General features: G+C 39.6%; 2 protein-coding genes and 1 pseudogene across 2 annotated transcripts; 2 read left to right on the top strand and 1 right to left on the bottom strand.

The window, feature by feature from the left end:
* On the top strand, window positions 1-1,226 carry LOC138882798 (uncharacterized). The gene is made up of 3 exons (XM_070163430.1): window positions 1-430; window positions 604-796; window positions 989-1,226. The coding sequence occupies exons 1-3, from the start codon at window positions 1-3 to the stop codon at window positions 1,224-1,226; spliced, it is 861 nt and encodes a 286-aa protein (XP_070019531.1).
* Window positions 1,227-6,991: 5,765 nt separating this feature from the next.
* On the bottom strand, window positions 6,992-11,340 carry LOC104234311 (agmatine hydroxycinnamoyltransferase 1-like; annotated as a pseudogene).
* A 12,638-nt stretch (window positions 11,341-23,978) lies between these two features.
* Window positions 23,979-25,598, top strand: LOC138882796 (uncharacterized). Its single transcript, XM_070163429.1, has 3 exons — window positions 23,979-24,194; window positions 24,312-24,951; window positions 25,051-25,598. The coding sequence occupies exons 1-3, from the start codon at window positions 23,979-23,981 to the stop codon at window positions 25,596-25,598; spliced, it is 1,404 nt and encodes a 467-aa protein (XP_070019530.1).
* Window positions 25,599-27,889: the final 2,291 nt, after the last annotated feature.

Below are 27,889 nucleotides of genomic sequence, written 5' to 3'. Positions count from 1 at the left end.
ATGACATACTTGCCAGCATCAGAAGTTCACTTCATGAGTGAAGGAATCTATGACCACTGCCCGGCTGTATTAAATTGGGAAGGGGGGAACACAGGACACAAGAAGCAATTCAGATACTTTAATATGTGGAGCCTATTACCAGAATTCAAAACAAAAGTGCAAAAAGTTTGGAAAACTGAGTTGAAAGGCACCAAAATATATAAACTTGTGGGGAAGATGAATATAACAAAATATGTTTTGCAAAGATTAAACAAGGAAAGGTTCTCTGTTGTTGAAGGGAATGCAGAAATAGCAATGGCAAGATTGATAAATTGTCAAGAGAAGATCCAGAAGGATCCAAGAAATGCTGATTTAATAAATGAGGAAGTTAGCCTGCTGCAAGAAAGCATTAAATGGAAGGTTGCTAAGGAGCAGTTTTTTACACAAAAGAGTAAAATAAAGTGGCTCAAGCAAGGGGACTAGAATACAAGGTATTTCCATAATGTGATAAAATCTAGAAGAAATTCCAATAAAATCTTCTCCATTAAGGTCTCATCAGGGCAGGTTCATACTGATATAGAAAGGACTGCTAATTCCTTTACAAAATTTTATAGTGACTACTAGGGGATTCTAAAAAAGGGAGACAATATATATGTTGTGATCTTGTTCGAAGAGGTCCTATAGTACAACAAGAACAGATAGATAGGTTGGAAGAACAATTCACTGAAATAGAAGTAAAGGAGGCACTATGGTCAATATCAGGAGACAAGTCCCTAGGGCCTGATGGCTATGAGAGCCAATTTTTCAAAGACTGTTGGTGAGTGATGAAACAAGACTTGGTAGAGAGTGTGTTTGAGTTCTTTGAAACACAAAAAATGCTTAAGATCATAAACAACACAGTGATAACTCTAGTTCCAAAGAGTAACCATGCAGAAAAAATGGGAGATTATAGGCCTATCGCCTGTTGTAATACAATTTACAAAGTGATATCCAAAATGTTATTCAATAGGCTAAAAAGAGTACTGCCTACAGTAGTTGCTGAGAACCAGAGTGCCTTTGTGAAAGGAAGAAGCATAGTACAAAATATTCTCATTTGTCAAGACCTGGTGAAATTGTACAACGGGAAGAAAACCACAAGAAGCTGTCTTATAAAGATAGACTTAAAGAAAGCATACGACTTTGTGGAATGGGGCTTTGTGGAAGAGATGCTACATACATTAAACTTTCCACCCAGATTTGACAAATAGATTATGGTATGTATATCCACTACACAATACTCAATTGCATTGAATGGGGGAATCTATAGCTATATTAAGGGGAGAAGGAGACTGTGTTAGGGAGACCCTATATCACCTCTAATATTTGTGATATGTATGGAATATGTTACGAGGATCATGCAATGGGTAGCCACTCTGGAAGGCTTTGCTCTCCACACAAAGTGTAAGAGTCTGAAGTTACATCACTTTTGCTTCGCGGATGATCCTAATGTTTAGTAAAGAAAACTACCAAGTTGTGATACTCATGCTCAGAGGATGACAAGCTTTCTCTAATGCCTCAGGACTAAGCACAAATGTTGGAAAATCAAACATATACAGTGCAAACATGGAGGGACAATGCCTAGCAAATATTTGTGAGATAACACGATATAAGCAAGGGACATTACCTTTCAAATACCTAGGGGTACCTATATCATCAAAGAAACTGTCAGCAAGGGATTGTGAACTACTGGTGGACAAATTGAGTACAAGAATAAACTCATGGGAATCAAAACATCTATCATACGCAGGCATAGTATAATTGATTAACTCTATGTAGATAAACATACATACATACTGGGCAACAATTTTTATTCTCCCAAAGAAAGTAATAAAGGACATTATGACAATCTATAGAAATTACTTGTGGGATGGAAAAGGAGTATCAAATAAGGTACCGTTGGTAGCATGAGACCTAGTTTGCAGACCAAAATGAAAAGGGGTCTGGAAATAAGGGAATGCAATACTTGTAATGAAGCAGCGGTGGAAAAATATGTTTGGCACATTGCAAGCAAAGAAGACATATTATGGGTTAAATGAGTGAACCATATACACTTGAAAGGGAAAACCTGGTGGAACTACATCCCCCACAGGATTGTTGTTAGTACTGGAGGAAAATATGTTGCATACGAGATAGGTATGCAACATGGTATGTAGAGAATGGATAGAAGAACAAGATTAGAAAGCATACAATAAAACGTGGTTATCAATGGAAAATAGGGGACAGGAACCAAGGACTTGGAGCATATGGGTGTGGAACAAAATGAAAAAATCAAAGCATAGCTTTATCTGTTGGCTTGCAATGCGAAGAAGACTCTTGACAAAAGATAGAACACTAAGAATGGAGATTAAGCAAGACAGTGAGTGTATGCTATGTGATGGTCACACAAAATTGATTGATCATATATTTTTCGAATGCATTCTCTAAGATGTGCTTAGAAGAAGTCCTCAAATAGATTGGGATGAACTAAGAAACACAGAGGTGACAGGTTTATGGCGAAGGATGTCTAGAGCACCAAAAGGAAAAATAGGACGATCATTTACACAGGCAGCTTTGGCAGCAGTCATATATCACATTTGGAGGGCCATGGACGAAGCAATTTCGTTGCAGAAAGTACCAAGACCCCAAGATACTGGAGCAAATACAATATACATGTAAATACATATGTTTGGAAGTTAATACGGAAAAAGAGGCAACAGAAGGAGACAAACTAGGTAGAGAATCTATACAAGTAGTTGTTGAATAGAATAATATCAAAATGTTTAGCACTTAATAGTGGAAGGAGGATAGAGATATAGGAAGGGAAGGGAAGGACATGATGATATGATAAACTGTATATGTTTTGGTTCTGGATGATTGAATAATAAATTTTTATTTCCACCAAAAAAAAAGTTAAGGATTTTATTCGTGATAGAAAATAAGTATGCTAAACTACTCACTATTGTACCTCCTACTCCAGAAGCGAACTCATGATTTTAACGCAACGGAGGCACCAGTATTCTGCTCAACCAGTGCCCTCCAAAGGTTTTTAGTGTTCAAGGTGCCATGTGATTTAACTTAACCATTTTTAAGGTATACACATGTATATTGTCATGACCCAAAATCCTCCACATGAGCCATGATAGCACATAGTTCCTAAAACTAGGTAAGCCTAACACTTAACATTCATTCTAGACAGCGAAACTGAGTTTTTTATATAAATGCAGAAATAAGAGTAATACATGCCACAACGACAATACTCAACAAAATTCCCCAGATCTTGGTACGTACATAGTCATAAGCTCTAACTGAATACATGAGAATATCTCAAAATATAGTACTGCCAGAAATACATAAACAGTAGAATGAAACAAGGAGGGTGACTCTGAAGTCTGTGGTCGGATCATGCAGGGATACCTTGAAGTCTCCGGTGTATGAAATGTCTCACTACCTATCAGTCTGGTCCGAAGTACCTGGATCTACACAAAAATATGCAGAAGTATAGTATGAGTACATCACAATCGGTATCAACAATTATTAAAGTTTTTCGTTCAATTAATTTGCCCATATAAATAAAAAATAATTAATCCGAACCGTAACACAAATTTGATCGCCGGTCGAATGTATACCTTATTTGGCCTTGTAAACAACAAAATCTCTACATTTAAAGCAGTATGATACTCAGAACCTCCAAATACAAAATCATCCTCTTGCCCAAACACCTTCAGATTCCAAATTTACACTACCCAGTGCTAATCAAACCCGAAAGATTGGGGTTGAGGGCTAGAGTAGGGTAGTTCCCCTTTCCCTTTCGCCTATCCCTCCCGTGATGTAATTATAAAAAATAAAATGATTTGTCAAAGATGAAAAGCTTTGTCAATGTTGAGTAATGCTAGAAAAGCAAAGTATCCGGGGGTGGGGGAAGAGGGAAGATGGTAAGCTAAAATGAATCCAATTCCTTTCCATTTTCTAGTCTCTCCATTTCTCCATGTTTTGAAGATACTTGTCATGGTTAAAAATCAATGGATGAAATTTAATTGAATAAAATAAATCCCGAACCATGATTAAAATATTTAATTCCTTCTTTTATCCGTTCTCAAATAATACTATCTTTTATCTCTTTTAGCGGTGAACTTCCTATAATTCATCCCTCTTTGCAACACCGAAAATCACCACACCAAAGAAAATCTTTCAGACTTTTACCATGAAAATCAAGTCCTTATAGTCATTGTTAGGTCAAAAATCAACAGAAAAAACAACAAGTGGAAAAACAGAGAACAAGATAGCAAGTTCGTGGAACTTCATTTTTCTGGATATAACCAACCAATTCTTGCCAGGTTCTTATTTATTTATTTATTATTTATTTCTATTCCTTAGAAATTAGATACTTATTTATGCCGTGTGCGCTCCTTATTGTGGCACTTGTCAATTAAAAAAGTTGTATACAATGTGATGTGTTTGTAGAATTTACTAACTCAACTTTTTGAATAAAATTGAATCCTTTTTTCATTGCTCTGAAGATGCAAAAGAAATAGAAAAATGGCAACTCAACTGAAGCCTCCAAATGGATTTGTACCGTTCTTTAATTTTTATTGTCAAAGGTTGGAATTTACCTCTAATATTTATCATTTTGTAATGAGAATGTTAGAAGATTTTATGAAAATGGGAAAAAAATTAACTCACGGAAAGAAAACGTAAAAATTGCACGGGGCGCCCTATTTGGTCGCTCCCATTTAACTTATATCCACTGGAAGAATGGCCTAAATGATACCTATACTTGTGCCACTTTGTCATGCCGGTCCTCCTACTTCACTTTTTTTCATCCATACACTTTAACTTGTTCAAAATCTATATTTTAAACTCCTCTGACTGTTGACCAAGCACATGTGGCAACAAAATGGTTGAGTTGGACAAAGTGTGTGTAATTCACGCGACCAAGAGCGTGCATATGAAGATTTTGAAGAAGAAATAACTAAAATATAAGGAGAAAAAAATCATCAAAATACGAATGAAAAATAAAATAAGCTAAAAAAAGAAAAAGAAAAAAGCTATGCTTCTTTTCTTCTCCCCCCCTCCCCTCCCCCGTGTTTATAAACAAAAGCAGAGCCACTAAGACGTCTCAATTTAACGTCGTGAAAACAAATATTGATTCTTCACGGCAGAAAGTGATATAATTGACGGAATTGCAAAACTAGCCGTCTAAAATGGCCTCACTCCTCATTTTCTCTCTCCCCTCTGCAACTCAACAAAAGTTCTTGTGCTTTGGATAGGATGTGCTGTAATTTTTTTCTGCCCAAATATTTTGGGCCAAAAATCATCAACTATATCATACACAATCATTCAGTTTATCTCTGGCAAGTTGTAACTTCTCCAATTAAATCATTGGCTCAGTAGCCGAAAATCAATATAAATTGCTTCATCAGTTAATAAACAGATAAAAACCTTTGAGGAAGAAGGGATATGAGACGTATAAGGAAGAAAATATTTGTGCACTGCTAAGCACAAGGCAGCCCTAATTTGAGAGAAGGGAGATGAGATAGATGCATTAATTTTCTTTTTCTTTATGAAAGTAGTATATAATAAGTATTTTTAGTAGATACAATATAAAAAATAACGTGGAATATGATGTGTCATCCACGTCAAGCAAGTAAGATACACACATGGTCAGAGGGGTTTAAAATATAGATTTTGAACAAGTTAAAGTGTCTGGATGAAAAAAAGTGAAGTAGGAGGACCGTCATGACAAAGTGGTACAAGTATAGGTATCATTTAGGCCATTATTCCTTTTAAAAAAGTTTTAACCTGTACCCACTTTTTAAACAATTTCAGGCATCTTTCTTCTCCTTTTCCTCCTCCTACTTCATTTTCGGGTGACAATGATTTTATATGGTGGTTGTGAATATATTTTAATGTAGTTTATAAAACAATGATGAGCTGTTATGATGTTTTATTTTTTTACTATTGCTTAGGGTTTCTTCTTTTCTTTTCTTTTTCTTAATTGCAAAATGGGTTCATTAGATTTATTGTTGTTTTAACAAATTGATGATTGAGGTTTGTTCCTGATGATATTTGGAGGCTATATTTCAAATTTGAGCTCATTTGGAGTAGATTTAGGTATTAAATCATATATTGGATTGTTATAATTTGAAGAACAAATTTTTCGTTTCTGGGCAATTTTCACTTCAGACTTATTGGCCTTAAGTGAATGAAAACGTTTGTTGCACTTCGGACTTTTTGGCCTTAAGTACATCTGAAGTGCAATTTTTCACTTCAAACTTATTGGTCTTAAGTGCATCTGATGTGCAATTTTTCACTTCAGACTTATTAACCTTAAGTGCATGAAACTATTGGTTGCACTTCAAACCTATTTGCCTTAAGTGTAGTTGAAGTGCAATCTTTTCACTTCAGGCATCTTTTTTATAACTTTAGACCCATAAGTCTGAAGTTGATCATAAAGTAGGTAAGCTTGCAAACTTTTTTACAAAGTGGGTATAGGTTCAGTTGTGACCCCAAAACCGAGTTTAAATGCAACTCATTACAAAAAAGAGAGAGAATCTTAGATAATGTGTAGCCATAATTGTAGATTGCAAAGGATATTATTTGAGAAGGGATAAAAGTAGGAATTAAATACTTTAATCATGGCTAGAGGTTTATTATTCAATTAAATCTTGTCCATTAATTTTTAACTATGACAAGTGTCTCCAATCCAAATAGGAACTTGGAGAAATGGAGAGACTAGGAAATGGAGGGGAGTTGGATCTAGCTAAAATATAGAAAAATAGCCTTCTATTCTTCAATCACTTATAATCAGAAAAAGCCAACTTACACAATAACTTCTTCTCCAAGATTTAAGGACCATCAACATGACAATAAGCAAATAAAAAAACTTTAGGATAAAAGATAACAACCGAAGTGCTAGCTAATAAGCTACAAACAGTCAAACAACATTATATTATTTAACTTATTTCCTTTGTATCCCATAACTTCATAGCTCTTTTTATTTTGCTTTCAGATCAAGAGAATAACAAACTTTCTCAAAGGTTGCCAAGTTATCTTGGTGTAAAGGAATGAAAGCACCAATGCTTCCATCTCCAATGAAGGATGCCACAAGAAGTATCATTCCTTCTATTGGGTAATATGAAGGCATAAAAACGAAAGGGCGACCAGTACCAAAATCCAAGTCATAGAAAGGAAACCTTAACCAACTAGCAACTTCCAAATTTGGCCAATGTGATTCTTTGTTCATGTCTAAAGTAGGGATGAGATCTTCTGTGACTTTGTGATTTGCAAAGTCAATAAATGACTTGAAATACTTATCATCTACCTTTGTGATGGCATCATGAATTATCTTTGTTGCATAGTGAAGTGGCTCATTTAAAAGGTCTCTCACTTTTGAAGTTGGAAAAGCCCAAAGAACCAAGTTACCAAAATATTCATCTGGCACTCTTGGTATAACTCTTCTGCGACCATCCACTGAGATTCTTATTTAGGTATTTTGTGTCCCGTCTAGTTCGCGTGATTTAGTTATGACCCTCCATAAATGGGCAACAAGACTTTCGAACGTGCTATAAGTCTTGGTTTTCCCATTCATGAAAGAAGCATTTGCCTTGAGTTTGCCTAGGAACTCCAATGAGAAATGCACTTTGTGTACAACTATGTTTCTTTTTGTATTTTCAATGGTGCTCTTCTTTCTTGTTTACTAATAATTTGGACATGAACTCGGGCCCCACGTGGTTAAATTCAATAAGAGGAGGGTCCCGAGGGTGGAAAATAGCATGATCGTGCAAAGGGTGTGGATTAATTTCTACACCGCGACAAGTTTGGCCCCACGCAATTAAAAAGTTGCGTGCCGCATAGCCATAGGCTATCATGTGGTGGCCGGCGAACCCGACCACCATGGAACCACAAGTGAACCTTGTGATTTGAACTTGGATTAGTTCAACTACGTCTTTCATATTAGGATGTAAACCAAGCAAAGAAGGAGAAGGCTTTAAGGGCAATAATTCATCCAACGTGGCATCAACTGATGCTTCGACGAATCGAACTCCCTCATCATTGAGAAAAATCACACGATTTTGGCCATTTACATCTTGGCATATTCTCCCAGCCCATTCCCTATAAACTGCTAAGGTTTTTCTAAGTCCCATTTCAATGGTGGAACTTGGTGGGGTGGGTGGGCGATAGGCGAAAATCAAAGCAATCAAAGCATCATAGGTAACATTGTCAGAGACATTGAAGGGAATGTGAGTTGTGGTTGAAGGTGGAGTTCAAAGGTCATCACTTGTTTTAAAAATAAATTCTGCATTTCGAGGTCTCAAAAACCTCTTTCGGCATCACCTTAATTTACGTGTGACGTCCAGGCGCGTAATCGGAAAGCCATTATGTGAAAATCTGTGAAAAATGATGAATTTTTACTTTAAAATATATTTAAGTTGACTTCGGTCAATATTTTAGGTAAACGGACCCGAACCCGTGATTTGACGGTCCCGGAGGGTCCGTAGGAAAATATGAGACTTGTGCGTATGCCCAGATTCGAATTCCGAGGTCCCAAGCCTGAGAAATAAATTTTTAAAGAAAATTATTTTCTTGAATTATTTATGAGTTTTGATAATGAAATGTGTTTAAAACTTGATGGTATTGGGCCCGTATTTTTGTTCTGGCGCCCGGTACAGGTCTTATATGTGATTTAAGATAAGTCTGTGAAATTTGGTAATAAACGAACTTGAGATGACGTGAATCGGATCGTATTTGAGAAAATTGGAAAATTTGAAGTTCTTAAGAAATTTCATGATTTTGATGTTAAATTCATAGTTGTTGATGTTATTTTAGTGAGTTGAATGCACGAGCGAGTCCGTATGATATTTTTAGGTTGGTGTGCATGTTTGGTTTAGAGCCTCGAGGGCTCGGGTGAGTTTTGGATAGGCCACGGGGTGGATTTTGGACATGAGAAATTGCAGATTTCAGCTGTTGCATTGCAGGCTTGCGGTTGCGAAGCCTGGCTCGCAAATGCGAAAGTAGTCCAGGCCAGCCTACCTCGCAAATGCGAGAGATTTATCGCAAATGCGATCCCCCCCAGTTTTTGCCAGTCATCGCAAATGCGACATACTATTCGCAATTCCCACTTTGTAAATGCGAAAGCTTCTTCGCAAATGCGAACTTAGCAGAAGTCTAGGTTCGTAATTGCGAACCCTGGTCACAATTGCGACATCTGCAACCTGCAATTTTATAACTTAGCCGAAAATCTTTCATTTTTCACACTCTTTCAAAACCAAAACACTCTTGGGCGATTTTTCAAAGACAACTCTTCTTGCAAATCGATTGTAAGTCAATTTTAACTTGTTTCCTTCAATTATTAACATCTTTTCACATGATTTCAACTCAAAATCAATGATTTTCATGGGAAAAATTGGGTGTTTTGGGTAGAACCTAGGTTTTTTCAAAAATTGGGGATTTGGACCTCGATTTGAGGTCCGATTTCAAAACAAATAATATATTTGAGTTCGTGGGGGAATAGTTAATCGGGTTTTAGTTCGAACCTCGGGTTTTAGTTCGAACCTCAGGTTTTGACCATGTGGGCCCAGGGGCGATTTTTGACTTTTTGGGTAAAACTTTGGAAAACTTATTTTCATGCATTAGAATTGACTCATTTAGCGTTTATTGATGTAATTAAGTAGCTTGTAGCTAGATAAAGCGAACTGGTGGTGGAATGAAGAGGTAAAGCGATAGTTGAGACTTGAATTGTATTCGTGGCATCGAGGTAAGTGTTTGGTTTAACCTTAGCTTGAGGGATTAGGGGTCGAGTCCTATTTTCTATGTGGTATTTGTTGAGTACGACGTATAGGCATGGTGACGAGTATCTATACGTTGGTGTCAAGCATGCACGTGAGTCTTATATTGTGATTATTATGACTTCGTTGTATTATTTCATGCTTTGATGATGATTTCTATTGTTGGGAAAAGTTTGTGGAAGTAATTGTGACATTTGAATATTGAGGAGCGTTGACTCAAGTTGTATAATGAAATGTGAAAGTATAAGTGGTGATTGAACCTTTTAGAGCATTGGCTCAAGTTGCGAAGTGAGTTGAGAAGTAAAAGTGAAAAAGAGAAGAGAATCATTATATTATCTCTCTTGCCGGGATATTGTTGCTTTTAACGTTATCTCCTTTGTCGGGATGTTGATATTTTCTTTTGATGTTGTTCCCTTGCCAGGACTTGTTTGTTGAACTATTGTTCCCTTGCCGGGATTCTTATTGTAATTTCATTTATTTCCTTGCCCTATTGTTTATGATTGTTGCTTGGGTGAGGAAGAGTGTTAAAGCACGAAGGGTAATGCCGTATATTGTTTGGTGAGAGAGTGTTAAAGCACGAAGGGTGATGCCGTGTATGATTTGTGAGGAAAGAGTGTAAAGCACGAAGGGTGATGTCGTGCCGCACGATGTACCATTCTGTGTCGATTATATTAATTATATGGTTAGGACGAGAGAAAAAGCACAGAGGGTGATGCCGTGCACATTTTCATTACTTGATTGCTTTGGTGAGGACGAGAGTAAAAGCACGAAGGGTGATGCCGTGCACTTATTGATTTCTGATTCCTTGTTGATGTTTGAGATATGTTGTTTCTTTCAATTACCTGTTATCTTTCTATTCTAAATTGGTAGTTCCCCCGCAGCATGTTACCCCTCCCATACTTGACTGTATATTGTTGTTCTTCTTTTTCCGTTGTATATAGTTGAATTGCACAGGTTTTGATTGGTAGTCTGGTCCTAGCCTCGTCACTACTTCGCCGAGGTTAGGCTAGGCACTTACCAGCACATGGGGTCGATTGTGCTGATACTACACTCTGCACTGTGTGCAGATCCCGGAGCAGCACTTTTTGGACCATAGATTGGGTGCTGCCTTCAGTCCACGCGGAGATCTAAGGTAGTCCTGCAGGCGTCCGCAGGCCCTGACGTCTCCCTCTGTCCCTTTACTCCTGTTTCATTTACTTAATTCAGAAACAGTGTATCTTTTATCTTTCAGACTTTGTATGTAGTATTCTTAGATCGTCTGTGAAACTGTGACACCAGTTCTGGATGGTCGAGACTCAAACAGTTGTATTAGATACATATTTCAGATAGTTTACTGTATTTTCTTCTGCTTACTGTAATTTCCGCTGTCTACACGTTATTGCTTTATAATTGTTAAAGAATATAAATTGGGTAAAAAAGTAATTTGTTCAAATAGTCAGCTTGTCTAGCTCACATTAGTAGGCGCTATCACGACTTCCGAGGATAGAAAATCCGGGTCGTGACAAGTTCCTTCGTAAAAGGGCTTGATGATTCTCGAGCTCTCAATTTTCACATTCATGCTTATTATTTGTGTGCTTTCTCTAGAGGGGTATTTTGGCCTTCGGTTATAGTTTAGCTTGTTCTATTAATTATGGGGATAGGTTAGCTTTATATATACTATGAACATGACATGTTTATGCAGGTGGGAAAGCCTTAGTTCAAGCTAGAAATAGAAAATCAACCATATCGATCTAGGTCCCAGCAAAGAGAAAAGTCAGGAAAACGTACAATCCATCCGCCAAGTGGACGGGGTGCTCCATTATTATTGAGAAGTTTTATTTTGTGTCCCATACAATTGATACTAGTTGTGTGAGGTTCCTTTTTATCTTACAAATTTGTGGATCCTAATTTTATACTTCTGGGTCCACAGAAATCTGGGTCCATAAAACTGTGAGACAAAAAAAATTGTCTCATACAACTAGTCTCAGTTGTATGAGACACAAAATAAAATTTTCCATTATTATTACTTCATAGTCAGAGAGTAATGGATATGGGATAGAGCTAGCCGAACCTGAACCTAAAACTTTTATTCAAATACTATATTTGTATTAAGAAATTTAATTAATATGTACAAATTATTAATTTAGAACTCAATAATTTAAAAAAATATAATTTCGAGCCCAAAAGATTTAAATCCTAATTCCGCGGCTGAGCAAGGATATAGCATTCAGGGGCTTATATCTTTCTCATGGTGGTCACTGACCAATAATATATAATTATTTACCTTTATTTCTGCAAAGATCTGAGTGCTGACTGTTGTTTTAGATTTTGTTTATTCTGATTAATGTATTAGACTTGTATTTCACTAACCATGTTTGTGCAGTGTGTATTTTGTAAATAAAATTTTGTTTTAATTAATATGACTCCTAAATAAAGTAAAATAAGGTTCATAAGAATGGAACGTGCAGATTCAGTTTGATTTAAAATCTACATACTTTGAAGCAACAGATATTCATTTCATCCCCCACCTGCATAGGAGAGAGAAATAATTTATGCTACAACTGATGGGTTTTTTTTTTTTAAAAGAATTTTTGGTTACACTCTTTTAAGTGTATTTCATATTAATGAATATAAATTTTATTAAAATCACATAAATAAACAACATATATTTGATGTCAGGGGCGGATCCGGAATTTTTATCAAGGGGTGTTAAAATATAAATAATTAGATACATCGAAAAATCAAGGGGAGTCAACGTATAGTAAATATATATAAAATAAAAAAAATTATTTAACAATATAGTATAATTTTCCGGCGAAGCAGTATCGCTTGACACCCCTTTATTCAATGTGGCTCCGCCAATGTTTGATGTACAATGTTAAATTTCTTTCCAACCAAAGGAGTAATATGTCAAAGTGCGACCACAAAGTAAGTAATAAATAAGGCTTCCTATTGTAAAAGTAAGTTCTTTTTAGCCGAATTATTCTTACCACAATAGATTACGAATTATTTCAGTAAAATTTCATAATTACACTCCTCAAATTTTTTTAATTCAGTATTAAACACGTATTAACTTCTCATGTTAAGATTATAGATTCTGATTAACTAGATTGAATTACTGATGATTTAATTTATTGATTAAATAAGTTTCTCTAGACTTTCTTTAACCTTATTTTATGTATCAAATACAAAATCTACCTACGAATTTATACATGAAAACTTATAATCTTTCATAAAGGGTTACCACCATTATAAATGGAGGCATAGATCCTATCAATATATATATTGATCCATAAAGAGTCTTGCCCGTTAATAATAAATAATATATATTATTCGTAATAATTATACCAAGATTTGTAAGAGTATAAATTAATGAATTAGAGAATTTGTTTATATAGTCAATATAAAAATACTTATATTTACTTGATTATATTCGATACATTCATAATGCAATAGCATAAGAAATAAAACTAGATCATTCTATCTATCTATATATATATATATATATATATATATATATATATATATATATATATATATATATATATATATATATATATATATATAAATTTTGTGATATTGTACAATAAAGAGTCTTGCCCGTTAATAATAAATAATATATATTATTCTTAATAATTATACCAAGATTTGTAAGAGTATAAATTAACGAATTAGAGAATTTGTTTATATAGTCAATATAAAAATACTTATCTTTACTTGATTATGTTCAATACATTCATAATGCACTAGCACAAGAAATAAAACTAGATCATTCTCATAATCAAAAAAATATCTAATATTGTGCTACAGTTATACTGATGGCGTGCACAATTTTCATCTTAGATGGTGAACTTAAACATTATATTGTGACTTGTAAAAGCTAATAATTTAATCTTTCTGTGTATAATATAAGCTCTAGACTTGATCAATCGTCTACTATATAAGTAAAAAGACACAACAAATTTAATGATATGTTTGATGCAAGTCTTTTTTTGCATATGCCGAGAGCCTATTGGAAACAGTTTCTCTACCTGTAAAAGGTAGGAGTTAAATCTATGTACACATTATCCAAATTGCACTTGTGGGAATACATTAGATATGTTGTTTTTGATGTTGTTTAATGCAAGTCTTTATAACATTGAATAAATAATGGTCACGACCCCAATTACCCGGTTGTGATGACATCTATTACAATACTAGGCAGGCCAACCCAATCGAATATCCACAGTAAATCTCTTTTAATAAAAATATTTTTTTAACATTAATTAAGTCTCAATTTTTCATAAAGAAATATTTAAATCACCAAAATGTACGGAAAACAGTAAAAATATCAAACCAACACAGCCCAACAATCTGGTGTCACTAGTCTAGAGCCTCTAAATACAATAAGTCCGACTGTCTATTACATAACAAGTCTAAAAATGCTAAAAACAAGGATAGGAAGGATGAAAGCAGGGCTACGGACGCCATGCAGCTACCTTGCAATCTCCGATAAGCTCCAAAAATGCTGGGGACCCTCACTCTGCCGCTCGGGTACCTGGATCTGCACACAAGGTGCAGGGATTAACGTGAGTACGCCAACTCAGTAAGTAACTAAAGTAAATAAGGCCCGAGTGCATTGACGAGCAGTTAAATATCATATATATGAGTACACAACAGAGTATCAAATCAAACTCAATAGTTTAAAAGTCAGTTACTTCGTAAAAATTTCAGTTTCAATTGAAATACTTTGAAATCATTTACTTAGCAACTTTCAACAGAGGCTCACTATAAAAGAAGAGTGAAATCAACAAAGATATCATAAATGGGCCCCTCGGGCAAGGTATCACTCATAAATATAGCCTCTCGGGCAAGCCTCTCAGTCACTCGTGACTCAGCTCTCGTCACTCAGTGCTTACGCTCAGAACTCAGGCTCAGTAATATCTCATAATAGTATTAATCATAATAACCGCTACGGCGTGCAGCCCGATCCATAATTTATAGTCGACTAGACTCACTGGGAGTGTACAAACTCCGGAGGGACTCCTACAGCCCAAATGTGTCATATCGCTGCGGTGCGTAGCCCGATTCAATATATATATATATATATATATATATATATATATATATATATACATATATATATCGATGTGGCGTGCATCCCGATCCATAATATATTCATATAATATTGTTGCGGCGTGCAACCCGATCCGTAATATATACATAATCCTCACCATTAGGTCTTCAACCTCTCTCAGTCATTAACCTCACAGCCACTCGGGTATAACAGTGGAAATCAGGGAAACTCAGCCCAAACAGTTTCACATTTTTAAGAAATAGAGTGATAAAAACCAGATTTAAATAATAAACAGGTAAAATATGACCGAGAATATGCTTTCAAACAAAGAGAGTGAGGAAAATAATAAAAATGCCCCTAAGGGTCTCAACAGGTCGGCACAAGGCCCCAAACATGGCATATAACCCATAATATAGTATCAATCTCTAAAATAAGTGATATCATAAGATTTAAAATCAAATACGCGGCTTAATAGTCGCTACGGGACAAACCAAGTCACAATCCCTATCGGTGCACGCCCACACGCTCGTCACGTAGCATGTGTGTCACCTCATTTATCAAAAAAAACAATACAAAATACCGGAGTTTGTACCCTCAGTTCCAGATTTACAATGGTTACTTACCTCAAACCGGATGAAATACTACTCTACAATGCCTTTGCCTCTCGCCTCAGCCTCAACTCGCACTCAATCTACCCAAAATCTGATTCATAACATTAGAATATGCTAAAGGGACGTAGCCCATGTGAAATTAATCAAATTATACCAAAACTTCCGAAATTGGTCCAAGCCGACCCCCCGGCCCACGTCTCGAAATTCGATAAAAATTACATCAACGGAATTCTTATCCTCCCACGAGTTCAAACATACCAAGAATACCAAAATCCGGCCACAAATGACCCCTCAAATCCCTAGATTAAAATCTCAAGTTTCCAAGCCCTAACTCCCCAATTTAGGGTTCAATTCCCCCAAATTTAATGTTTAATTAGGTAAAATTCATAATAGGATCGAGTATTAAGTCCAATATTCTTACCTCTAACAAGTTCTCCTTGATTTCCTCTTCAATCTCTCTAAAAAAGCTCCAAAACCAAGTCAAAAATAGTGGACTTAGGCCAAAAATCGCGAAAATAGCCTTTTAAACATTCTTCCTAGCGATTTGAAATCCTTCTTCGCGAACGTGGTCAAAGCCTCGCTTTTCTGAAGCACAAAATACCATTGACCAAAATTTCTCTTACACGAATGCGACCACCCCATCGCGAACGTGATGCTTCAGCCGCTCGAACCTTCACGAACACGGGATCAATAATAATAGATCCACTCGGGTCTCCTGACCCCCAATAGTCACCACACATGATCGGTACACACGGTCTACAACAACAGTATCACCCACTGGGGTAGATACACGAACAGGTAAAGCAAGAAACTCATGGGGCGTACCCAAATAACGAGCAGAGTATGATGACACATAAGAAAAGGTGGAACCGGGATCAAATAATACAAAGGCATCTCTGTGGCAGACTGAAACAATACCTGTAATAACAACATCTGAAGCAATAGCATGGGGTCTGCCTGGAAGTGCATAGAAACGGGCCTGACCGCCACCTGATCGACCTCCCCCTCTAGGACGGCCTCTAGCTGACTGACCCTCACCCCTAGCTGGCTGGGCGGGTGGTGATGAAGCAACTAGCACTGAAGCCGATGACTGACCCCTCTGTTGGGATGAACTAGCAAAACGATGAGGACATTGCCTCCATATGTGACCCATCTCTCCACACTCATAACAACTCCCAGGTGCTGGAGAAGGGGACTGAAGGGAACCCCTCGCACTGGAGTGACTAGCAGATGCACTCGACATAGAAGAGCCCTGAATTGATGGAGCACAGGATAAACTCTGAGCTGGAAGGGCACTAAGTGAGGACTGTCCCTGATGAGAACTGTAAGAACCATGACCCGATGACACCCCACGATAACCTGGGCAAGCTGGCTAAGCATACCTGAATAGACGACCTCTGTCGTGCTGAAACTGACCCCTCGAAGGAGCACCACTATAGCTACCAGATCCTCGAGGCCTCTTGGCCTCCCTCTCCTCTTGCTCTTGGCGACGAACAGACTCAATCTCACGGGCGATATCCACAACCTCCTCGAAAGTAGCACCAGTCACCCTCTCCCTGGTTATAAGAATACAGAGCTGATAAGTGAGACCATCAACAAACCTCCTAATCCTCTCTCTATCTGTCGGAACCAACTAGATGGCATGACGAGCCAACTCAGAGAACCTCAACTCATACTGTGACACAGTCATCTCCCCCTGACACAACCACTCAAACTGCCTACGCAACTCCTCTCTGTGAGACTGCAGCATATACTTCTCCAGAAAGAGAACGGAGAACTGCTGCCAGGTAAAGGGTGCTACACCAACAGGCCTACGCCTCTCAAAATCCTTCCACCAAGTGAAAGCAGCTCCTGAAAACTGATAAGTAGTGAAAGCGACCCGCTGCTCTCCAGAATACCCGATGTACGAAGCATCCTCTGACACTTGTCCAAAAAGCCTTGGGCATCCTCGCCCTCTGCACCACTAAAGATCGGAGGTTAAAGTCTACCAAATCTTTCCAACCTATGTTGCTCATCCTCCGGCATGGCAGGAACTATATAGTCCTGAGCAGCTGCAACCGGCTGGGCTGGATGTGCCCGCGGTGTCTGAAGTCCCTGCACGACCTGCTCAAATGTGCAAGCGACGGGAGTCTGATTGCCTCCCCTGACCTGAGAAGTAGCTGCGGCTGTAGTGGTTGAAACCGCCTGAGCTAGGCCAGTGCAAACTGACAAGATCCGAGCCAAGGCCTCTTGAAGTCCCGGAATCACAATGGGCATAACTGGTGCCTAAGCTGGTGCTGTCGGAGCGTCCATAACTGGGACCTGGTCCTAAACTGGGGCAGCTGGTGGATCTACAGGTGCTGTCCCTGCTGCTCTGCCTCTACCCTGACCACGACCGCGTCTTCGTCCTCTGGTGGTCACTACGGGTGGTACTGGTGGTCGTCCATCCTGACTGGTAGTGCGTGTCCTCACCATCTGTGAGAGAATAGAATAACAAAAGTTTAGTACTCGAATCAACAAATTCGCACGACAAGAATTTCAAGAATATGAAGTTTTTCCTAAAGGTTCTGCAGCCTCTCGAGGATAAATACAGTTGTCTCCGTACCGATCCGCAAGACTCTACTAAACCTGCTCATGACTCATGAGACCTGTGTAACCTAGGCTTTGATACCAACTTGTCACGAGCCTAAACCCAGACCCGGTCGTGATGATGCCTATCGTGAAGACAAGGCCAGCCAATTATTCCTAATTCAATGTTAAAATAGTTAAACAGCAAGAAAGCAGTCTAAAACATGATTTAATGATACTAAGTAGCAGATAATATCAATAAAATGCGGAAGTACAACTCAACGCAGCCCTAACCAGGGTGTCACTAGTCATGAGAATCTATAAGTCATAATACAACTCTACTAAGTCTATAAACTAGTACAACTGTCTGAAAAGGGATAGAAATGATAAAGGAGGAGGAACACGGGACTGTGGACGTCAAACAGCTACCTCGTGAACTCCGAATATCCGCCTGAAGCTGGAAGGATCAGCAATCGAGAGCGGAACCAGCTACGCCTGAATCTGCACATAGGGTGCAGGGAGTAAAGTGAGTACTCCAACTCAGTGAGTAACAAATGTAAATAAAGACTGAAAGCAAGAAAACACGTAAGGCACAAGGCATTCTATAATGAAGTAGTAAAACCATTTGAAAATAGTAAACCAGTGAAAAGATAAGTAATACCCTTTTTCAACAAGTAAACAGGTAATTGACAAGCAAATTAAGGAAGAATAAACACATAGAAGTTCGCCCGTCGGGCACTGTATCAAGAAAACCGTCCCTCGGGCAACATCTCAGAACAATACCAGCCCCTCGGGCTCAATCTCACATCACAATAGGTACCCGCGCTCACTCGGGTGTGCAGACTCCTGGAGGGGCCTCCTACGGCCCAAGCGCAATAACAAGCCATCTCGTAGCATCAACACTAGGCTCTCGACCTCATATCACTCAAGCCACCTTGTGGCGTACATATCTCAGGCCTTCGGCCTCACGTAAATCTCAGTGTCTCCTCACAACATAGGCCATCGGCCTTACTCAGTCAAAAATCATCGCAAGCCACTCGGACAATAGTAAAATAGTGTTTCTCAACCCAAACATCATTTAAAAATATCATTTAAGTATTAAAACTGAGTAAACATGGCTGAGTATGAAAACAGTGGAAAAATAGCATGACCAAGTTCAAGTATAAAGTCAAAACAGTGAGGAAATATAAATAAAAGCCCCGAAGGGTTCAAATAGTTGGCATTCAGCCCAAATATGGCATTCAGCCCAAATAATGATGATAGCAAATAGTTTTCGGTCAAATACTCGGTAAAATCATCGATCGGGACGAACCAAGTCACAATCTCCAATAGTGCACGACCCCACGCTCGTCATCAAGCGTGTACCTCACCTCAATATAGCACTACGATGTGCAAACCGGGGTTTCAAACCCTCAGAACATTATTTACAATCATTACTCACCTCGAACCGGTCAAATCTCTAGCTCGCGATGACTTTTCCCCTCGAATCGGCCTCCACTTGCGTCGAATCCTAAGCGAAAACAATTAATAAAAGGGCACAAATCCTGAAATTACCAAAATCCGACCCCCGGGCCTACATCTCGGAATTCAATAATTTTTACATCAATAGATTCCTTATTTCCCCTCGAGTTCATACATATCAAAAGTTCAGAAATCCGCCCCCAAATGGTCCTTCAAATCCACAATTAAAGGCCTGAGTTCCAAGCCCTAAATTTTCCCAATTTTAACCTTTAATTTCCAGGATTTCTAGCTCTAATCCATGAAATAATAGCATAGGAACGAGATTTAGGTCCAAATTTCTTACCTCAATGAAGTTCCCTTGAAATCCCTCTCTCAAATAGTCCAAAAAGCTCCAAAGCCGAGATAAAAATGGTGAAATAGCTCAAAATTCGCAAAGGCCACAATTTATACTTTATGCCCAAAACATTTCGCATCTGCGGCCCAATACCCGCTTTTGCGGTACCGCATTTGCAGTTATTTCTCCGCTTCTGCGAAAATCACTTAACCAGCCAAAAATCGCATCTGCGACATCGCAAATGCGGTCACCCTAACCGCTTCTGTGGTCTCTGCTCACCTGGATCTTTTTCGCTTCTGCAATCGATCTCCCGCACGTGCGGTGCCGCACCTGCGGTCCCCAATCCACAGGTGCGAAAATACTAGAAGCAGCAATTCAAGAGCTGCAACAAAATCCAAACTTCCCGTTAACCATTCGAAATCACCCCGAGGCCCCCCAGGACCTCAACCAAAAGCACAAACATATCCCAATACCTTATTCAAACTTATTCCAATCATCAAAATACCTCAAACAACATTAAATCACCCAAAACACATCGGATTCAAGCCAAACTTTCTAAAATCTTTCAAATTCCGCTTTTGATCAAAAACCCAACCAAACCACGTCCGAATGACCTAAAATTTTGCACACATCTCCCAAATGACCCAATGGAACTACTGAAACTCTCGGAATTCCATTCCGCCTCCTATATCAAAATCTCGTCTACCAACCGGAAATTGCCATAATATCAACTTCGCCAATTCAAGCCTAAATCTACTCCGAACCACCAAAACCCATTTCGGTCACACTCCTAAGTCCCAAATCACCTTCCGAATCTAACCGAACCACCGAAACTCACATCTGAGCCCTCTAACACATAAGTCAACATCCGGTTGACTTTTCTAACTTAAACTTTCTTAAAAGAGACTAAGTGTCTCAAACCTTACCAAAAATTATTCTGGATTCGATTCGACCAATCCGATACCACAAAATATGGATAACAAAGCATAAAGAAGCAGAAATAGGGAAAACGGAGCGGTAACTCATGAGACAATTGACCGGGTCGTCACATCTGCATACATGGTTCAATTAAATAAATATACTAAAGTAACATATATATACTTGTATTTTATAATGTGTATGATGGTTTATATATGATTAATCTGTAAGGCCCCGGAAAATTTTTCCAAGTAATTTGAGATTTCGTCGTACCAAGGTAGGCTAATTATTTTATTTTGTGTGCAAATAAGGATTCATGATATAATGGATATCAATTGGATATGTTAATAAGTATATAATTCATATTAGAGGTGGATTGGGGTCTAAGGAGAGGCCTAAGTCTAAGCCAAGTTGAAAAATTTCATAATAGACGAAAGTTGTAAATGAGTGTGCACAAGACCTCACTTTGGATGATCATATCTCCAGTTATATAAGTAGTTGTGTGGTTCACAACCTATCAAATTAAATCCCTTTGAGTCTAGTTTCCAACGCAATAAACCGTTTGTCATTTGGAGGTGTATACAGAAAGTTATGACCATTTTACTGGGCATGTATCATTAGCGCGGCCTTATGGCGAAGTATTCTGCCTCGTTAGCGCGAACTTAGCGCGGGCGCGCTAGTACCAGGTATCTAAATACCCCCAAGACCGGGTAAGAAGAGTCCCTAAGTCATTTTTGAGCAAGGGCTTGCTCTAACAAGGGGAAATCTGTCCCATACCTTCATTCCTTTGATCCAAGGTAAGTTTTTGGAGTATTTTGAGTTGATTACTACTCCTAAACACTTATATTAACATGGATTGATCTTAAAAATCCATAGATTTCCATTAAAATCCTTGAATTTGTCAAGAACACCACAAGTGAGGATTCTCAAGATTCTTGCTACAAGAGGTATGTCTATCACCTCTAACTACTCTATGGTGATTAATTATGTATGATATATACATTAGAACTCATGGGATGGGGATTGGAAGTCATAGGTGCCTAACCTAGGTTGTGTTGGTATTGTAGAGATTGTGAGGTGTGTTATTGGGTATGATTCTTGGGGTAATAGTATTATGTATACATGCATGTACAAATTAGGTTTGTGGGAAAGTTGATAAATATAAATAAGTAAAGATTGGGTTGGGGAAAGAAGAAAATCTTGTAAAAGGAATTTAAAATCAAGATGCTCAACTAGTGTTTGATAAAATGCTCAAATGAGCTGAGACCATGAATACCTTCCTAATTTGTGTTAATTTTGTTATGTTTCAAGTAGATTGGGATTGCTAGAATTTTCGAAACGTCGTAGTAACTTAAGGAAAGCTAAAATGAGGTATGTATGGCTAACTTTGACCTTTGTAAATTCACTTTGTTTGGTGCACGAATATCTGGTATGTAATATCTACGTGAATTACTTGTGGAATTACTGTGTTTGGTATGATTTGATTGTTCGTGGTTAAATTTCCTGATATAATGGTGTCCGTAATTGGCAGTAAACCAAATGTGTGGTTGTGAATGTGTTATGTGGTAAGAGTTGAGAAACAAATGATAGAAGGAAATCATGAATGATGAAATTGGAACAATTGTGGTAATAACATATATGGCTTGTATTGGCAATTATCGCGGTGATATAAAACGCATATGAGTTGTTGAACATGATGGAAATAGTATTGATGGTTGTGGAAATTCTTTGAGAAATTATTATTATTGTTCTTTGAGAAATTGTTATTGTTGTTCTTTGTAAACTGTTGTTGTTGTTGTGTTGTTTGTGAATTGTGATTGTACAGTGGGATCGGGTTGCGCGCCTCAACACGAAGTAATAAGGTGTGGGTTGTGGTGATAAGGGTGGCCGAGGTAATAAGGATGGAAAGTGATCGAAATCACTATTAAAATGAAAATATGAGAAAATTGTGAAATCATTGATATGAAAATGTTGAAGGGGAAATGGAGAGTTTGTAACTTGTTTGGCTTGATTGTTTTCTTTCAGGTGTATTTGATTGGTGATTCCATTACTACTTGTTACTTGTGTTTTGTGTATGGTTGAGTTTACTCAGGGCAAGTTGGTTCATACATACCAGTACAATTCAAATGTACTGACGTCCCCTTTTATCGGGGGCGCTACATTCGTGTTATGATTGTAGGTGATTCTATAGCAGGTACTCCAGTCCATTAGCAGTAGCACCTCCTCCACTTCCCGTCAGCTGTATTGGTGAGCCCCTTTCCTCTCGGGGCCCTGCATGGCTCATGTCGCTTTTCTTCCCAGAGTCTTATTTTGGTATTTGTGTAAGGTATAGCCGGAGCCTTGTTACCGGCAAGTATTGAAATACTCTTTTGTACCCCTAGAGGCTTCGTAGACAGGAAATGTGGGTTATGTACTTATGTATTTTGTGCAGTATAACTTGTAAACCACGCGAAGTAAGTATGTATGTTATGTAAATCTCGTAAGAATATGTTTAAATCTATAAATAGCTACTTCACTTGGTTAAATGGAAAATGGAAATGCGGGGTAATAAGTGGAATAGGAAAGGCACCCAGGTCCGCTTGGCTGGGGCTACCCGGTCGAGCGCCGGTCGCACCCTTCGGTTTTGGGGCGTGACAAACTTGGTATCAGAGCCTAAGGTTTTAAAAGGGTCCTAGGATGTCTCGAAGCCGTGCCTAGTAGAGCCCTTCTTATCGGTGTGTTGTCGACCACATCTATAAGTAGGGGGCTACATGGGCATTTAGGAAATTACTCTCTTCTTTGTTATTCTATATCGTGCGGTGAAGTGAAAAGTGAAAGTATTCACGTCTAACTCGTGCTCTGTTTCGAATTTTTCAGTAATGGTACCTAAGAAGAGAGCTAAACTCGGCCTTGGGGCCAATGCCACCCCAAGTGTGACTATGAATCATGTACCTAATGTTGTGGGTGAGAGTGACTCCCCGGTCTTGAATCTGCCTGGCCCATTTATTCCGGATCCGAGTAATCCTATCCCAGCTGCGGCTGAGGGTGCTACCATCCCTCCCACTGATACTCCTGATCCTGATACAGTTCCATCTTTCGGTCCCGGGGTTTCTGATGGGGACCTTAGAGGAGCCATCCATATGTTGACCTAGTTAGTGGCCGCTCAAGCCCAGAGATCTCATGATACCCCTACTTCCTCCAGCAGACAGGGAGATTCTGCCAGCTCTAGAGTCAACCAGTTTCTGTGGTTGGCCCCTCCAAAGTTCACAGGCACAGATCCAGAGGCCGATCCGTAGGATTTCCTTGATGAAATGTATAAGACCCTTCGAGTGATGAAGGCTACAGAGACGGAAGGGGTTGAGTTGGCCTCATACCGGTTGAGGGGAGCAGCGTATTCATGGTTCGAGATGTGGGAGGATTCCCGTGGGGAGGGAAGACCTCCGGCTAGATGGGATAAGTTTGTAGATGCATTCATGGACCACTTCTTGCCTGCCGAGACAATGGCGGCCCGTGCCACTGAGTTTGAGGTCCTCAAGCAGGGCAGTATGAGTGTTTAGGAGTACCACATGGAGTTTGTGAGATTGTCCAAGTATGCTCCCCAGTTAGTATCGACCATGGGTGATCGAGTTCGGTGATTTGTTCAGGGTCTTAGTCCTTTGGTAGTGAACGAGGCTGCTACAGCGGCCTTACACTCAGATATGAATTATGGGAAGATTGTGGGATTCACTCAGGCCACCGAGGCTAGGAAGTTGAAAATACAGGCAGGAAGGGAGAGTAACAGAAGGGCCCGATCAGTGGTTCACTCAGGGAGACCAGTTCAGAGAAGGGGACCATCAGGGTCATCCCAGTCATATGATCAGTCCTCAGCGAGCGCACTGCCATCTGTGTACAGTTATCAGCAGAGTAGTCACTCGAGGCCAGGTTCAGATAGTAGGAAACCCCATCAGTCCGGTCATCCGAGAGGGAGATCACAGCAGCAGGGGAGGGCTCTATGCCCCAAGTGTGGGAGATTCCATATGGAGACTTGTTATATGGATCTCCCGGTGTGTTATAGATGCAGGGCGAGAGGTCATATCCAGCGGGACTACCATGCGCCCAGTCAGGGCATGGGTAGGGGATTTGCTCAGTCATCCGGTTCTTCAGCTGCCACATCATCTGCGCGCCCTCCAGCTCCAGCAGGGCGTGGTGCAATTAGGGGTGGAGCTCGTGGTAGAGGTGGACCCAGCCGGTTTTACGCCTTGAGTGGTCGCCAGAGTGCAGAGGCTTCCCCGGATGTTGCTACAGGTATCTTGTCTGTTTAGGCCATTGATTGTTATGCTCTTATTGATCCGGGGTCCTCTTTGTCTTATGTCACCCCATTCATTGCTTCAAGTTTTGGGGTAGAAACCGAACAGCTTCAAGAGCCATTCTCTGTATCGACTCTGGTTGGTGATTCTATCACAGCCGCGCGAGTTTATAGGAATTGTATTGTCACGGTATGTGGTCGTGCTACCACGGGCGATCTTATTGAGCTTAGAATGGTGGATTTTGATGTGATTATGGGAATGGACTGGCTTTATTCGTGCTTTGCTAAACTTGACTGCCGAACGAGAGTCATGAGGCTTGAGTTCCCTAATGAGCCGGTTATTGAGTGGAAGGGAAATGGTGTGGTGCCGAAGGGTAGGTTTATTTCTTATCTTAAGGCTTCGAAGATGATTAGGAAGGGGTGTATCTACCATTTGGTCCGAGTGGCGGACACCACTTCAGAAGTATCTTTCCCCGAGTCCGTGCCAGTCGTGAATGAGTTTATTGAAGTGTTTCCGAACGAGCTTCCAGGGATCCCGCCAGATAGGGAGATTGATTTCGAGATTGATGTATTGCCAGATACGCAGCCAATATCTATTCCACCATATAGAATGGCGCCAGCGGAGTTAAAGGAGTTAAAGGAGTAGCTGAAGGATTTATTAGAAAAGGGGTTCATACGGCCAAGTGTGTCGCCGTGGGGTGCTCCGGCTCTTTTTGTCAGAAAGAAGGATGGGTCGCTCCGGATGTGTATTGATTATCGGCAGCTTAACAAGGTCACCATCAAGAATAAATATCCTTTGCCTCAGATAGATGATTTGTTCGACCAATTGCAAGGTGCAAGGTTCTTCTCCAAAATTGACCTACGGTCCGGGTATCACCAATTAAAGATCAGAGAGCAGGATATTCCTAAGACCGCTTTCAGAACTCACTATGGTCTTTGAATTCTTGGTCATATCTTTTGGGCTAACCAACGCCCCGACAGCTTTCATGGATCTTATGAATCGGGTCTTCAAGACGTTTCTATACTCCTTTGTGATTGTTTTCATTGATGACATCCTTGTTTATTTGCAGAGTAGGGAGGATCATGCCGATCACCTCAGGGCAGTTCTGCAGACTCTTCATCAGCACCAGTTGTATGCTAAATTTTCAAAATGTGAATTTTGGTTGGAGTCTGTTACCTTTCTGGGTCATGTTGTTTCTAGTGAAGGGATTCAGGTGGATCCCTAGAAGATTGCAACAGTGAAAGATTGGCCTAGACCTATGACCCCGACGGAGATCCGTAGCTTCTTGGGTTTAGCGGGGTATTATCCGAGTTTTGTGGAGGGATTCTCTACCCTCGCCTCCCCGTTGACTAAGTTGACGCAGAAAGCAGTTAAGTTCCAATGGTCTGACGTTTGTGAGAAAAGTTTTCAGGAATTGAAGTCGAGATTGACCTCGGCGCCGATATTGACCTTACCGGAGGGCACGAAAGGATTTGTGGTTTATTGCGATGCCTCCAGGGTCGGTTTGGGGTGTGTGTTGATGGAACATGGGAAGGTTATAGCGTATGCTTCAAGGCAACTCAAGAATCACGAGAAGAATTATCCAACGCATGATTTGGAGCTTGCGGCAGTTGTATTCGCCTTGAAAATATGGCGGCATTACCTTTATGGGGTCCATGTGGATGTATTCTCACACCATAAGAGTCTCCAATATTTGTTCAAACAGAAGAAGCTGAATTTAAGGCAGAGGCGGTGGTTAGAATTGATCAAGGATTATGATATGGGCATTTCATACCATCTAGGGAAAGCGAATATGGTGGCCGACGCTCTCAGTCGGAAGTCCATGGGTAGATTGGCTCATTTGGGAGCGAATCAGAGGCCTTTGGCTCGGGAGGTTTATCAATTAGCCAGTCTGGGGGTTTGTATTTCAGCCTCAGATGAGGGGAAGGTTATGGTGAATAATGGAGCAAAATCGTCACTTGTAGCAGAAGTCAAGGAAAAGTAGTTCATTGATCCAGCATTGGCACAGATGAAAGAGGCAGTTTTAAATAACAAGACTTTGGCATTTTCACTCGGTGGCGGGGATGGTGTATTACAATGTCAAGGTAGGCTATGTGTTCCATATGTGGATAATCTTTGGGAGAGGGTAATGGCGGAGGCTCATAATTCCAGGTATTCTGTGTACCCAGGTTCTACGAAAATGTATCATGATCTCAAGGAAATTTATTGGTGGAACGGTATAAAGAAGGGTGTGTCGGACTTTGTGACTAGATGTCCGAACTGTCAGCAAGTGAAAGTCGAACATCAAAGACCTGGAGGATTGACTCAAAGCATAGAAATTCCAATGTAGAAATGGGAGATGATCAATATGGATTTTGTAGTAGGGCTGCCGCGCACTCCGCGCAGGTTCGACTCAATTTGGGTGATCGTTGACCGACTCACAAAATCAGCGCACTTCTTGCCAGTTAAATCTTCCGACATAGCGGAACAGTATGCCCAGTTGTATATCAAAGAAATAGTCAGGTTGCATGGCACTCCAGTCTCAATCATTTCAGATCGAGGGACCCAGTTCACGGCCAACTTTTGGAAGAAATTTCAGTAGGGCTTGGGCACGCAGGTAAATCTCAGTACAACTTTCCATCCTCAAACTGACGGGCAAGTAGAGCGGACTATTCAGACGCTTGAGGACATGTTGCAATCTTGTACTTTTGATTTCAAAGGTAGTTGGGATGACTATTTGCCACTCATAAAATTTGCTTACAACAACAGCTTCCATGCTAGTATCCATATGGCACCATTCGAGGCACTGTATGGTATGAGATGTAGGTCTCCCATTGGGTGGTTCGAGGTTGGAGAAGCAGAATTGATAAAGCCGGACCTCGTGCATAAGGACATGGAGAAAGTCAAAATTATTAAGGAGAGGTTGAAAACTGCTCAAAGTCGCCAAAAGTCTTATT

This window comes from Nicotiana sylvestris, chromosome 12, assembly GCF_000393655.2.
Source record: "Nicotiana sylvestris chromosome 12, ASM39365v2, whole genome shotgun sequence".
Taxonomy (NCBI): Eukaryota; Viridiplantae; Streptophyta; class Magnoliopsida; order Solanales; family Solanaceae; genus Nicotiana; species Nicotiana sylvestris.
This window is presented reverse-complemented; position numbering and strand designations above follow the sequence as displayed.